This window comes from Phycomyces blakesleeanus (assembly GCF_001638985.1).
Source record: "Phycomyces blakesleeanus NRRL 1555(-) unplaced genomic scaffold PHYBLscaffold_1, whole genome shotgun sequence".
In the NCBI taxonomy this organism is placed as follows: Eukaryota; Fungi; Mucoromycota; class Mucoromycetes; order Mucorales; family Phycomycetaceae; genus Phycomyces; species Phycomyces blakesleeanus.
This window is the reverse complement of record NW_017265134.1, coordinates 3,542,786-3,556,526: the sequence shown is the minus strand read 5'-3', so window position 1 is coordinate 3,556,526 and position 13,741 is coordinate 3,542,786. Positions and strand designations below refer to the sequence as shown.

At 36.6% G+C, this 13,741-nt stretch overlaps 3 protein-coding genes across 3 annotated transcripts; all 3 read left to right on the top strand.

The window, feature by feature from the left end:
• Positions 1–807: 807 nt before the first annotated feature.
• Positions 808–6,745, top strand: PHYBLDRAFT_69841 (hypothetical protein; the record flags this gene model as incomplete). Its single annotated transcript, XM_018442172.1, has 10 exons — positions 808–882; positions 974–2,474; positions 2,544–3,105; positions 3,354–3,606; positions 3,834–4,089; positions 4,163–4,373; positions 4,449–4,526; positions 4,668–5,043; positions 5,170–5,461; positions 5,778–6,745. The coding sequence occupies 10 exons, from the start codon at positions 808–810 to the stop codon at positions 6,743–6,745; spliced, it is 4,572 nt and encodes a 1,523-aa protein (XP_018299381.1).
• Positions 6,746–9,154: 2,409 nt separating this feature from the next.
• PHYBLDRAFT_79632 (hypothetical protein) lies at positions 9,155–10,089 on the top strand. Its single transcript, XM_018443484.1, has 2 exons — positions 9,155–9,379; positions 9,443–10,089. The coding sequence occupies exons 1-2, from the start codon at positions 9,281–9,283 to the stop codon at positions 9,683–9,685; spliced, it is 342 nt and encodes a 113-aa protein (XP_018299380.1). The 5' UTR covers positions 9,155–9,280; the 3' UTR covers positions 9,686–10,089.
• Positions 10,090–11,853: 1,764 nt separating this feature from the next.
• On the top strand, positions 11,854–13,526 carry PHYBLDRAFT_184587 (hypothetical protein; the record flags this gene model as incomplete). Its single annotated transcript, XM_018438956.1, has 3 exons — positions 11,854–12,417; positions 12,578–13,209; positions 13,379–13,526. 3 exons carry the CDS (start codon positions 11,854–11,856, stop codon positions 13,488–13,490), a joined length of 1,308 nt encoding a protein of 435 aa, XP_018299379.1. The 3' UTR covers positions 13,491–13,526.
• Positions 13,527–13,741: the final 215 nt, after the last annotated feature.

Sequence of the window (13,741 nt, the reverse complement as noted above, 5' to 3'; positions counted from 1 at the left end):
TTTTTTTTTTTTAACATGTCTCTTAATTGTGACGCTTGATTTTGCCATCAACGGAACGCTCTCCGTGTGTGACACCAGATGTCATGGCAACCCTGAGGTTCTACAATCCAAGCATCAATCTCCCTCACCCCCCCTCTTTGTTGTTATTATTATTATTATTATTATTATTTCTTTTGCTAATATTACTATTAATGTTTCTAATTCTAATCTTAAATTCTAGCTCTATTGCTGTTAAATATGAACATAATGGCTATAACAAGAGAAAAGTATTGGTACTACCAATGCTACTCGTTCATGAACCTCTTTTATTCTTGTATTGATCTTATGTACAATGTCATCTTCAATACCAATAATAAGAGAATTCAAGGAGGTCTATTTGATGTTTACTCTTGTGCTTGTGCATTTAGACATCTATATTTTCTTGCACATCAAAAAAATAAATAAATCAAAAACAACAAGAAAATCAGCTTTCTTTATTATAATTATAATTATTTTTTTTGGTTCTCTTCATTTTGATCTCTCTGAATATTTTCTCCCTTTCTCTCACTAACCCCCCCCCCCCCCCCCCCTCTCTCTCTCATTTCTACCCTTCCATTTGTCCCTGGATCCCTCCTTTTATTAGTTTCCCTCCATTTATCTATCAATTGATCTTTAATTATTATTTTACTTTTTGTTCTTTCTGAAACATCCCCTCTCCCCTTATTTTCTTTCTTTGCATTGATAACTTATTACTATTGTTATTTTGTAAGAGAAGAAAATAAATCTCCCTCTCTCCCTCTCTCTCTCTCTTTCTTATATACACGCACGATGGATAGGATGGATTTGGATGGTCAGACAGCCCCAGAATCAACGCGTGGATTATTCGATCTTCCGGAAAAAATGGTATTCAACTTGACCAATAATTCACCTTTCCACATTTTGATTATCAAACCTAATAAAAGAAAGAATACATTATTGATTATTAACTACTTAGTTGCAATCAGACAGAACAGACAACCGTCGTTCAGCACATCAATTGCACACCTACCCAGCAACCAATGAAACCAAGACAATCCGCCAACGAAGCAAATCCGCAAACTACTCATCATCCCTATCTTCACACCATCGATCCTCTCTTCATACCGTCAATGAAGAAGGAAAGAATTGCTCTTCTTCTAACATCCTATCACCACAGTCTCCATGGATTGGTCCCAGGCGATCAAGCACCAATCATTTGTTGGACTCACACCAATCAATCTCACCAGAACCATCTCGGCAACCATACAGGCTCTCGCAAGAATTAAAACCACAACACAACAATAACAATACCAGCAATTCACACCAAAAGGATTCTCTAGGGTCTATCCAAAACCCTATAAAAAGATCCTCTGTCGTATTCAATAGCTTTCCTATGACTCAATCTAGTCAACCCCAATACACCAGCCCCAGTACAAGCGCCAACCCAAACGCCAAAAACAACAATAGGAATAATAGTCCTTTTAATGTCAATGGTCTGGCCAATCAATCCAATAATAGTCCTCCGACTACTTACGGAGACAGGAGTCTGGTAAACAGTCATGCAATCCCTAGGCACGCAAACGGAGACAGGCGTTCGGTACCAGTAGAATACAACAAGAGATCTTCAAATGTCTGTCTTTATGAAGAAGGGGAGTACATCGCAGCTACCCCAAACACAAATACAAACACAAGGGCAAATGCCAGAGCAGAAACAGAAGCAAAACTCACGGGTGTTAGTCTAGCACGAGTCAATCTACAAAGACAACATCCAGACGGAGGGGATGATTATCAAGCCAATCAAGAACGACAATACCAAAATAAACATCAGCCTCAGCCTCAGGCGCAGACGCAGGCGCAGACGCAGGCGCAGACGCAGGCGCAGGCGCAGGCACAGGCGCAGACGAAGCCACAACCGCATCCACATCCACAGCAGCAGAATCATTATCAACAACAAAATCAGCAGCAGCAGGAGCAGCAGGAGAAGATCATTCACAGCAGATCTGTTTATCCAAACCCTCTTTCTCCTCTTTCTCCTCATCATCCATTTATTCATCACAAGGAAACCACAGATTTACAAAAACACCAGTACCAAAAACACTATCAACACCCCTCTGACCAATCCCCAAAACATGGGCGTAGATTGTCAGAACCTAATCCGAGGAATTTCGATCAAAATGACAGGAGACTTATAAGCAACAACAACAATAATAGTAGTAATAGGCCTGTTTCTCTTCCATGGTCATCATATGTAAATACACCTGAAAGCAAAAGACCCCTAGAGTCTGGGGAGAAAACTAAAGAAGAAGAGGAAGAAGACGAGGAAAAAGATGAGGGGGCAGAAGTGGAGATGGAGGTGGTGGGATTGGGATTGGGATGGGGATTGGGCTCATTTCAATCAAGGAACAAGTCTTTCAAACCGCCTCACCTAGCACTAGATCTCAAGAATAGTCGGCCCAGGCAAGGAGATTGGAGACAATGTGAGTAATGCTAATAGTAATAACCTAATAACCTAATAACCTAATATATATATTTCTGTATGCTTATAGCTACTTTAATCAACAACACCTTGTCACCAAGCCCTTCACCACGGTCGTCTTGTCAGGGACCTGTTCCTGCCTTGGTTCCTGTTCCTTTTACTCCTACACACTTTAGTTTTTCACGGGAGGAAAACAATCCTCAGAACCAACGCCGGGCGCTTTTTACGGCCCATTTACCTTACTCAGGGGTAATTCCTCTACTGAAATCCCATCAACTGGTGAGCGGGATCATGCGGGTCAACAAGCGCAATCGGTCGGACGCATATGTGTTCTGCGAAGAGGTCAATACCGATATCTATATCTGTGGCTCCCGAGACCGCAACCGGGCGCTGGAGGGAGATACGGTGGCCGTCCGGCTCGTCCAGGTCGACAAGGTGATGCGCGAAAAGCTCGAAAAGGAAGACGCCAAACTGGCCCGCAACAACGGCCAACCTGTGGTCCGCAAGCCAGACGAGGAAGACGAAAAGGAAATCATGTTTGCTGGTGAAGATGATGTGGATAAAATCAAGCCGCGTTTCTGTGGCGTTGTAGTGGCAATCCTAGAAAGACTTCAGAACCAGGCCTTTTCAGGGTAATAATATAAACTCTTTCTCTTACTTTTTTTTTTATTTATCTTTTCTAGTTTAGCTTGGTTTAGCTTGGTTTATTAACTTTAAACTGTAATTGAAGCTTGTTACTATTACCATTGCTATTAATAATATACTAATAAAACTCTCTCACACACACGCATATATATATATATATAATTGGATTCTTGCTTATGCTCATGTTCATGCTCATGTTTTCACACACATACGCAAACGCACATGTTTATAATAGGACATTGGGTGTAATGAGACCAAGCAACAAACGCCAAATCAAGGAGAACGGTGAGCCCCAGCACCAGCACCAAAAGCAACAACAGCAGGGTGATTTCCAGGATCAGCGCGATTCAGGATCATTTCAGCCGACGCCTAGAATTGTGTGGTTCAAACCAACCGACAAGCGGGTTCCTTTGATTGCAATTCCAGTAGAACAAGCCCCAGCAGATTTTATTGAAAACAGCCAAAGTTACATCAACAGATTGTTTCTAGTAAGTCCTCTTAGACCCCCCTCATCCTCCTACTCCTGCCCCTATTTTTTTTATTCTATTGGCGAGATAATGTATAATATCATTACGTAGTGTAATACACTTGATTTTGTTCCCTTTAATTTTTATGTATATATATATATATATATAAGACACTAGTATTATTATCATTATTGTCATCCCAAGTATCATTATCAAACGTGTATCTATATATCTTTATACTTCTATAGGGGTCTATCAAACGCTGGCCAATTACATCATTACATCCATTTGGTCTCTTGGAAGCAGAGTTGGGATCCATCAATGCCCTGAGTGTACAGTTCCGAGCCATTCTTGCCGACAACAATTTCCCTTACAATGGCTTTCCCGAGTCTTTGTTGAGATGCCTACCCCCACCTGGCTGGAGGCCATCCAAAGAAGACATTCTAGAGAGACTTGATCTACGATCAGCTAGATGTTTTACAATAGATAGTACTGGAGATAAAGGTAAAGAAAAAAAAAACTTAAATAATAGAAATAATTATGTTGTGCACACTTTATATATATATATATTTAATAGATTTTGGAAATGCCTTGTCTGTACAAAAGATTGGCGATGAATTCGAGATTGGATTCCACGTCTCTGATGTTTCTGCATTCGTGAAACCACATTCTTTATTGGACAAAGAGGCAAGATCAAGATGCACTGGAGTATTTGTCTATGAAGATGTTCCTCTCTGGCCACAGCAGCTCTTGACAGAGTGTACTGATCTACTTCCTGGAAAAGACAGGTGAGATAATGATAAAAGTAGTTACGATTGATAAATAGATTACATTTATCTTTGACTTTAATTCCCTGGATATAGATTTGCGTTTTCTGTAGTGTGGAAATTGGACAAAAGCGGACATGTACTTCACGAGTGGCACGGAAAGTCTACAATAAGGTGAGTTTTTATTCCCACCAAAACAACAATCTGTTGCAAAGATACTATTTGTATTTCTTATTATTATTATCATTATTATTATCATTATTATTATTATTATTATCATTATTATTATTATTATGTGTATATACACTTTACTAGATCGCGTGGGATCTTGAATTCTAATCAATTACAACACATGTTGGATGGAAAGGGTGTGCCAGATCATTTGAGCTTAGAAGAACACGAACGGCCAGAAGTAGTAGAGCAAGAGATTCATGTGCTCTACAACCTTGCCCAGGCCTTGAAGAAGAGCCGGACCAGCAGGGGGGCCATGCTCCTAACCCTCGAGAGATTTCATGTGGACTTTGCAAATGGTGAGCCGACCAAGGTATCGATGGTAAAGAAGGTCCCGGCAGACGATATCATGAGTGAATTCATGGTCTTGGCCAACATTGGTGTTGCACAAAAGATTGCACAACATTTTCCTGAACAAGCAATGCTTCGATCACAATCGCCTCCAAATGAACGCAAGCTGGTAAGTTTTTTTTTTATTTAATTATTTAATTAATTTAATATAAAGAAAAATACTGATAATACTAACAAAAAAAAGTAATAATAATAATAATAATATATATGTATATTTGCTGTTGCTTATGAATAGAGAGAACTTGCGAATTATGTTCGTAAACTCGGTTATTCAATAGACCCATCATCTACAAGTGCTCTCCAGCGCTCTGTGGATGCAATTGATAATCCTACTGCAAAATTAGTCATCACTAACCTTGTACTCAAGGCCACCCAGTCTTCCAAATACTTTTGTGCGGGTTCTTTTGAGCCCAGTCGGCACCACCACTACGCTCTCGATGAACCTGTCTACACCCATTTTACCTCTCCTTCTCGTCGTTTTGCAGATTTGATTGTACACCGTCAGCTAGAGGCCGTTTTAGCAAAAGGTAAGAATGTATGTATGTGTGTGTGTGATTGTACAAAAGAGGTTATGTATTGCGCAATAAATAAAGAAATAAATAAAGAAATAAAGTCTGCAAATGAACCATACTATTATTGTTACTATTACCTTTATTATTTCTTTTTCATTCGCCTGTTTTTACTTTATTTTATTATTGTTAATATTTTAAAGAAAAGTATTCCCTACGCACACGCACACAATATAATATAATATAATATAATATAATATAATATAATAATATGATTTTTCTTTCTATGTGTGCATATATACAAATTATTATATAATATATATAAATCTATCAGAACCCCGGTTTCACATTGAGCCCGAGCTTTTGCAAAAGATTGCTCAACACTGTAATGTCAAGGCACAGGCAGCACGGAATGCGCACGAGCAATGCCAGCACCTTTTTCTCTCCAAATTCCTCAATGCATCTGGCCAGACCTCGACACCGCACGAAGCATTGGTCGTGGGTGTGCACGACCAAGCGTTTGATGTCGTTGTGCCCGGAATGGGACTCGAGCGCCGGATCCACACAATCAATCTTCCTCTCAATACTTACAAGCATTCTCCGGCCGACGGGGTACTGCATCTCTATTGGAAGCCCAAGGTAGCCACAACTGACGCCATTGTGGAGCGTGCGTACGATGAAGAAGAAGAAGAAGAAAGAGGAAGTGGAAGTGGAAGTGGAAGTGGAAGTGGAAGTGTTGGAGCGGGAGAGCATTATTATTATAATAGTAACCATCATCATCATCATAATGATAATAGTAATAATTATCAGATCCCTGACCAATCTGTCACAACAAATTCACTGTCCTCTTCCTCGTCTTCGTCTTCGTCCTCCTTTCCCCACTACAACCAGTGCCCAACGAATGCCAATCGTCTTACGGAGTCGGTGAATCAACTTGCAATAAAGTCCGGTATATCTCCGACAGAGCCCGTCGGATCTAATAATCTGTGTAGCACTGCAGCTGCTGCCTCTGTTACTGGTGGTAGTGGTAGTGGTAGTGGTAGTGCTGGCACTGGTGTTGGTGCTGGTAGTACAGCAAATCCTTCTGCCGGAATTAATGTGGCGGTCCACAGAAGACCGAGATCCATGTCACTTCGGGCAGTCCAAGGAGAGAATCCACAGGAGAGCCAACAAGAGTGCACCATTCCAGACGAGTGTCGCCAGGTCATTCGACCCTTTGACTATGTAAGGGTAGTCCTGATCGCTGATCCTCTCAGAAGTCCACCATTGGTGCGCATCTTGGCAGCAAATCCATTCGTATAAGAATATTTCTTGCCTAGTTAGTTATTTAGTTATTTAGTTATTTATTTATTATATATACAAAATATCTTGAAGAAATGTTTACTTGTTAATAAGATTCGCTTATAAGCATATACATAGTATATATATATATTAAAGAGAGAGAGAGAGAGAGAGAGAGAGAGAATATTCAAAGTATCAGTAAATTATGGCTGGATATTCTTTATTAATTAACTAAAAGTAGTAAAGGAAATTCATATAATCTTTCGAATGGTGATCTTCTAATCTGTGGCTCTTGAACCCTTTCATTTTACTTGATTTGGGATAAAGCGCCACAGTAGAGAAACAATAGTACCAGATAGTAAGAATCATAATAAAAATCAATTAATTAATAAAATAAAATAAAATAAAAATAAAAATAAAAATAGATATTAGATATATAATTTCTGTTCATTTTGAACAACGATCCTTGTGAAGATTATGTATGTATGTTCTTTTCAGTGTTCTTTTCTCTCTCTTTATATATACATATTTTCTGTTATTTACATATAGTTTTATCAATCTATTCTTATTATTAGTATTATCGTTCTGGCCTATATATATATATAATATATATAATATATGGTCAAATTCAACTTCAATCATAATCTAGACCCGACGATACACAGACAAGGAGTACATAATTATAATTATAATTATAATTATATATTTCTTTAACAGCTTTTTGAATATAAAATATTATGGTACAAAGTAAGATAAACTTTAATAAAAGAAGAAGATAAGAATGTACTTTTACTTGAATTTACACACTTCTTTAGATAAATTATATTCCATTATATGTAGTTACAAATAATCAATACAATACATTAAATCATCCTAAATCAGTTCATTTCCGACGATCGGTTTCAAAAAATAATAATAATAATATTTCTTGTAACCCCATGTTTAGGGAGATGATCTGATAAAACATAAAATGAAGGCCCTCCAAAGCAAAGTTTAGTGGCCGTTGCCTTTTATAGATGTTTTCTTTGGTTGTCTGTATCACTTTTTTTTTTTTTTTTTTTTAAGAAAAAAAAAAAGACCAAGGGAATTGTGGGTGTTGTTTCTTATGTAGCCGGAATCATCGTACGGTTATAAAGGTCCAGTTACAAAACAAAACAAAAAAAAAATACACACAAAATCCCCTCCACCCACCAAATTAGGATGTTCTTATGAGACTTTGTGGAGCACACAGTGGTTGAACCATTCAGTCAGTCAGTCAGTTAGTATATATATATATATATATATATTTGCTATCAGATGCGTACAGATTTTTTTTTCTTGGCTTGATTTATCTTTATTAAAGCTTGGTTATTATTATTATTATTTTGGTAACCTATAAACCCAGGAAAACTATCAGATATGTGCATATCTGATAGAGAAGCCTATATAAATAATCATGCCATTTCCTGATTTTTGCAAAGGCGTAAAGTCACTTGAAAGATCTATAAAGATATTATTACTAAGTATTGTGATTTATGATTGATACTGGTAGTATCTGGCTATCATTCATTCTTTAAAATAGAAAAAAAAAAGAAGCTAACAAGGATTGATATTTGAAACAAAAAGGAACAGATAAGGTTGTACTCAAAAGTAAAAGCTCCTACTTCTTCTTTGTTGTTTCTCTAGTAAAAAAAAATTTACCAAAGATTGACAGCCAACTCAGAAAGATAATCATATTGTATTATACATATAATATTATTCTTCCGCGTTTAAGTCGGCGCAAAATGGAGTATACCTCTCTTTCTGTGTGTGCTTGTATTTTTTTTTTCTCTTCTTCTTGATAGTTTACCAGGAATATTCCTTTTTATTTTATTTTTTTATTGATATAGGTACAGAATAAAAGAAAATAATAGATAGGTGTATATGCATTCAATTTATTCGTTGTATTATGAAAGAATGACATGTGTAATAAGCTGCAGTCAAATACGCGTATATTTTTTTTTTGAAAGGCAATAATATTCCTTGATTGTTCTTTTTGTATTGTTTGATAAAGGGTTGAATACTTGGCTATGTACATTTATCTTTATATCTATTCAGATACCTATTTACCTATCGGCCTAGCTATCTGTTTGGGTGTGTTATGTTCCTGACGATTGAGACGCGATTATATTGTATTGTATTGTATTATTTTATATGATAATGAATCACTTTGTATGTAACCACTCCACGGGTCGGTTATTTAACATATTGACAATTTCATAGACGATCTGATAAGAATCAACATCAAGATCATACTCCGAAGATCTTTGGGTGGTACATCTGATAAATAACAGTAGTAACACAAAGAAGAAGAAAAGATTTTGATCTTTTTTTTTTTTTGAAAGATAATTCTTACTTATATATAAACCCCCCCCTTCAGGAACCAGACCCTTTCTTTCCTTCTTTCTTTATCACGCATCTTGCTCACCTAACAGCCTACTCTTCTACCAACTACTACTTCCTATTCTTTGTTGACCAAAGCATCTTGAAGCCAAAAAATAAAAATAAATAAACAAATCGAATCAAATACATCATAAAATGCGTTTCTCTATCCTCGCCATCTTCTGTTTCTTCATTGCCACCGCTATGGCTGCCACAGTCCACAGCTCATCATCTCCATCCCAGGTTGATATCTTGGTATGTACCTTTTTTTTCAGTTTTATATTCCAAACAAATAAACTAATAAGCATATTATAATAGAGTCTTGATCTGTCTTCTACTCTCAACTCTGCCCCTGCTGAATACTCTCCCTCTGAAATCGCTGGTAGCAACGACTTGGAAAAGCGTAGACAGCCCACCAACTTTGTCGATGTCCCTATCTGGATTAACGGAACCCTTTTCTACATTGCCCTCTCTGTCTCTACTTTGCTCTGGTGCACTGGAAAGGGTATTGACATGATGTTAGAGCGCCAGGAGCGTTTGGCCGAAGCTGCTGCTTATTAAAAAAAACAACAATTTCAACAAATCAATCATATACCACATTCATTAATTTCTCTCTCTCTCTCTCGCTACCTTAACTTTCTTGTATCCATCAACCATCATCTTTCTTCCTCTTCCCGCCAAAAAAAATACTTCCTCCTCCAAACACATAGTCAGATTATTGCTTGATTTGAGTTGTTAATCATATTTTGCTTGTTGTTTTCCTTTTTATATTCATCTTTTTTATTTATTTATTTATTTTATTAATTATCTATTATCTACTATTACATATCTTTTTTATTTTTATTTTTTTTATCACATTTTTTTTCATATTTTTTATTTTTTTTTCATTTGTTATTTTAATTGCCCAATTAAATATCAAAAAAAAATCAAAAAAACAAAAATAAAATGCCCTTCTATTTTTTTTCAAAAAAAAAACCAAATGAACAAATGAAAGAATGAATTTTATATTCAAATACGTGTTTTTAGTTAACTACCATTATTACTATTATTATCATAGGTTTATTTATTTATTTTTCTTGAAGAAAAAAGATTTATTGCCTTAAAAAGTACAAGATCTGATAGATAATTATTAGATTTGGATATAGATTTTGTAGATCAAAGTAATACGCGCACATGCTCCCAGAGATATGGATTTTTTTTTAAAAAAAATCATTCCATTTATCGAGGAACCAAAGAAGTTTAATTAAACGAATAGCTAGCTAGTTAGAGGTAAATTCATGCTGTGTACCATATCATATATATTACCATTACAATGATGGAAATACTTTTAAAGTATATATATTTAAACGTGATATATTAATTATAATTACAAGTCTTTTAGTTATTACGATTAAATATTACTTGTAGTCTAATATACTCTCACCACACTATGCTATACTGCATCATATTACAGTATAAAGCAAATATATATATATATGTTATCGGTATAAATTCGACTAAATTTCATCTACTTATTTAATTAAAGAAAGGTTTGGTGAGGGGTTATCCATTTCTTTTATATTTGTGTTGTTTATTGGAGATGATTGGTCATCCATATTTTTTTTGCGTCTTTCAGAATAGCGTAATTTTCATTTTGTTGCGCTATCTGTGATTTAACAATAATTCACCGAAATTCACATTTAAACGGAGATACAATACAGATATAAAAATGTACAAAGTGTGTGGGGTGGAGGGAATTTTTTTTTAAAAAAAAAAAAATTTCAACTACAAAACAAAATCTTAACAAAAATATAAAATTAAATTAATGCTTTACTTTTATTAATGCGTGTATTATTTCTTTTTTTTCTTTATTTCTTTAAACAGAGTATCCAGTCTTGCATATGTATAAAAGATATCTTTACCTGTATTTTCTCTCTCTCTCTTTTTGTATGTGTGTAAGACCAAGAAATAGTTGGATATAAGAATTTGTGTACTGACTGAATTTTTTGATATTTTTTTTTTTGTTCTTTAATGTTCTGTTCACATGACACCGGAAACAGAAATTGGGAAAAAAAAAAGCTCCTCCATCTTCTAATTCTTCTTCTGCTCCCCCAAATTTCTACAACCATAAAGGGTCCATTTTATTATCGTTCTATAGATCAAAGTAATATACATCTATTTTCTTTCACACTACATATTCTTGACTTCTTCTTTGTATTGCTGGTGTCTTGTAAGCAAAAGAAGAAAGGCTAAAGAAAACAAGACTTGAGCATATAGAATTTAAAATTAATTTATTAATATATGCAAAATCAATCACCACAATTCCTTTATTGTTATTGTTATTATTTGTATATAGTATTCGATTGCTTATTTTCATAATAAATGTTTGTATTTAAATACAACCAACATACACATACGCATAAAGATGACTACATAGAGAGAAGTTCACTAGCGGATCTCAAACTTGACAGAACAGCCTTTGTATTGGTAGACAAAATTGATATGACCAAAGACTGGCATGTTCTTGTTTTCCCCGGTCGTGACGGCCACACTTGTTCTTTCTCTTTCTCTCTTTAAACTTTCACTAAATATATTTATATATAATATTTATATTTTTCTCACACATACACACACACACTTCCACTTATTCATATAGAAAGAAATAAAAAAATATAAAGAAAGAAAAACTTCTTTAATTTTTTATTATTATTTTTATTATTTATTTATTTCATCCTTGTTTCGAATGAGCCATGGTGTCTTCGCTAACCTGGTCGCTCATCACCAGCCACATTAGAGGAATTCTCTCGCACCACAGCTCAGCTGTTAGTCGATTACTCTCTAATGCCCAGCGTCATGTTGTGCTCAACCCAAGACGACCCAAACAGCCAGGCTTCCAAGTACTCTACCCCCAGCGTATGAAACAACCCTCAGCCCGGGATTCTTTCTTTGCCGCCACACCCCTAAAGTGTAATAAAGCAGACAGCCAAGAAACCCTTCTGAGGAGGCCCCAAAAGAAATTGCGAACCATTTCTGGCCTCGACATGCCCGTCACACCAAATTATGTGCCTCCCCGTGCACCTGTTGTCCTGTGCCATGGGTTGTATGGCTTTGACAAGCGTGGCCCAGACAACTTACCGGCCTTGCAGGTCCACTACTGGGGTGGTATTGAAAACGCACTGGCTAAACTGGGAGCAAAGGTAATCGTGACACGAGTGCCGTCAACAGGCAGCATCTGGGAACGAGCACAAGTACTTCACAAGCTTATGAAGACAGTATTGGATGGCAAAGATATTAATTTCATTGCCCACTCAATGGTAAGATTTCTATATTAGATATATATATATATATGTGTGTGTGTGTAGTGTAGTGTAGTGTAGTGTAGTTTAAATGACTTTAAATAATATTAAAATGATTAATTAATTAAACAAACAAACGAACAAACAAACAAACAAACAAAAATACTTCTTGTTGTAGGGTGGACTTGACTGTAGACACTTGATTACTCACATCCCTGACCGTCCCTACCGCGTCCGATCCCTGACTACGATATCTACACCTCACCGTGGGTCGCCTGTCATGGACTGGTTTAGAGACAATGTTGGGGTTGGAATGACCGACGCACTGGTGAATGCGGCAACCCGGAAGATGGAAAAGAATGAACTAGACGCAGAGAAGATCCGGACCCTCAATGCACTTCAGGGAATCCTGCACACTCCCATTGCAGTCACTCTGCCAGTTCGGCTACCACCCACCTTACTGCCGCTCTTGAGCTGGACTCTGGCGGATGTTGCAAAGATGCCGGCCCACTTGCTCGATCCAGTCGTCGCACGCGTCGTCCAGCTACTCGACACTCCTGCCTACGCCAATCTGTCGACCGACTACTGTACCCACCACTTCAATCTCACGACACCAAACGACCCACGCGTGGCCTATTACTCATACGGTGGGTCGGCAAAACTACCGGCCTGGTCTTTGCTCGGTCTTCCTCACCAGCTCATCAAACAAAAGGAAGGTGAAAACGATGGGTTTGTGAGTGTGAAGAGTGCACAATGGGGTCAGTACATAAAGACACTCGAGGCTGATCATTGGGATCTCAACGGACAAAGGTGAGTAAAAAAAAAAGATAAATAAAAATCAATGGGTTTGGAAAGGAGTAAGAAGAAGAGGGAGTTATGAGGAGTAAGAGGAATGGGGGAGGTATTGTGGATGAATGAGTGAGTGAGTGAGTTTTTTTCTACATCAAATTAAAACTAACAGCAAACAAACAAAAACTAGGTATAGATGGCGGTCATCTAAACAACCAGGACAATGTACAGAAGGAGACCGATTTAATGTTTTAGAGTTCTATCTAGAGATGGTGACCCGCTTATACCACCAAGGACATTAGAATACACATTAATATTAAAGCCTCTTTATTATAATTATCAATCATTAATACAACCACCACCACTACTATTACTACTATTACTATTATTACTATTGACATCGTTACCATCGTTACCATCGTTACCATTATTATTATTTACTTCATTTTGGACAATCATTAGACTACAACTAGAACACCTTGAGAATGAAAAAAAAAAAGTCAAAATATGAGAAAGAAAGAGAGAGTAATAAGAAAGACAAAATGAGAACAAG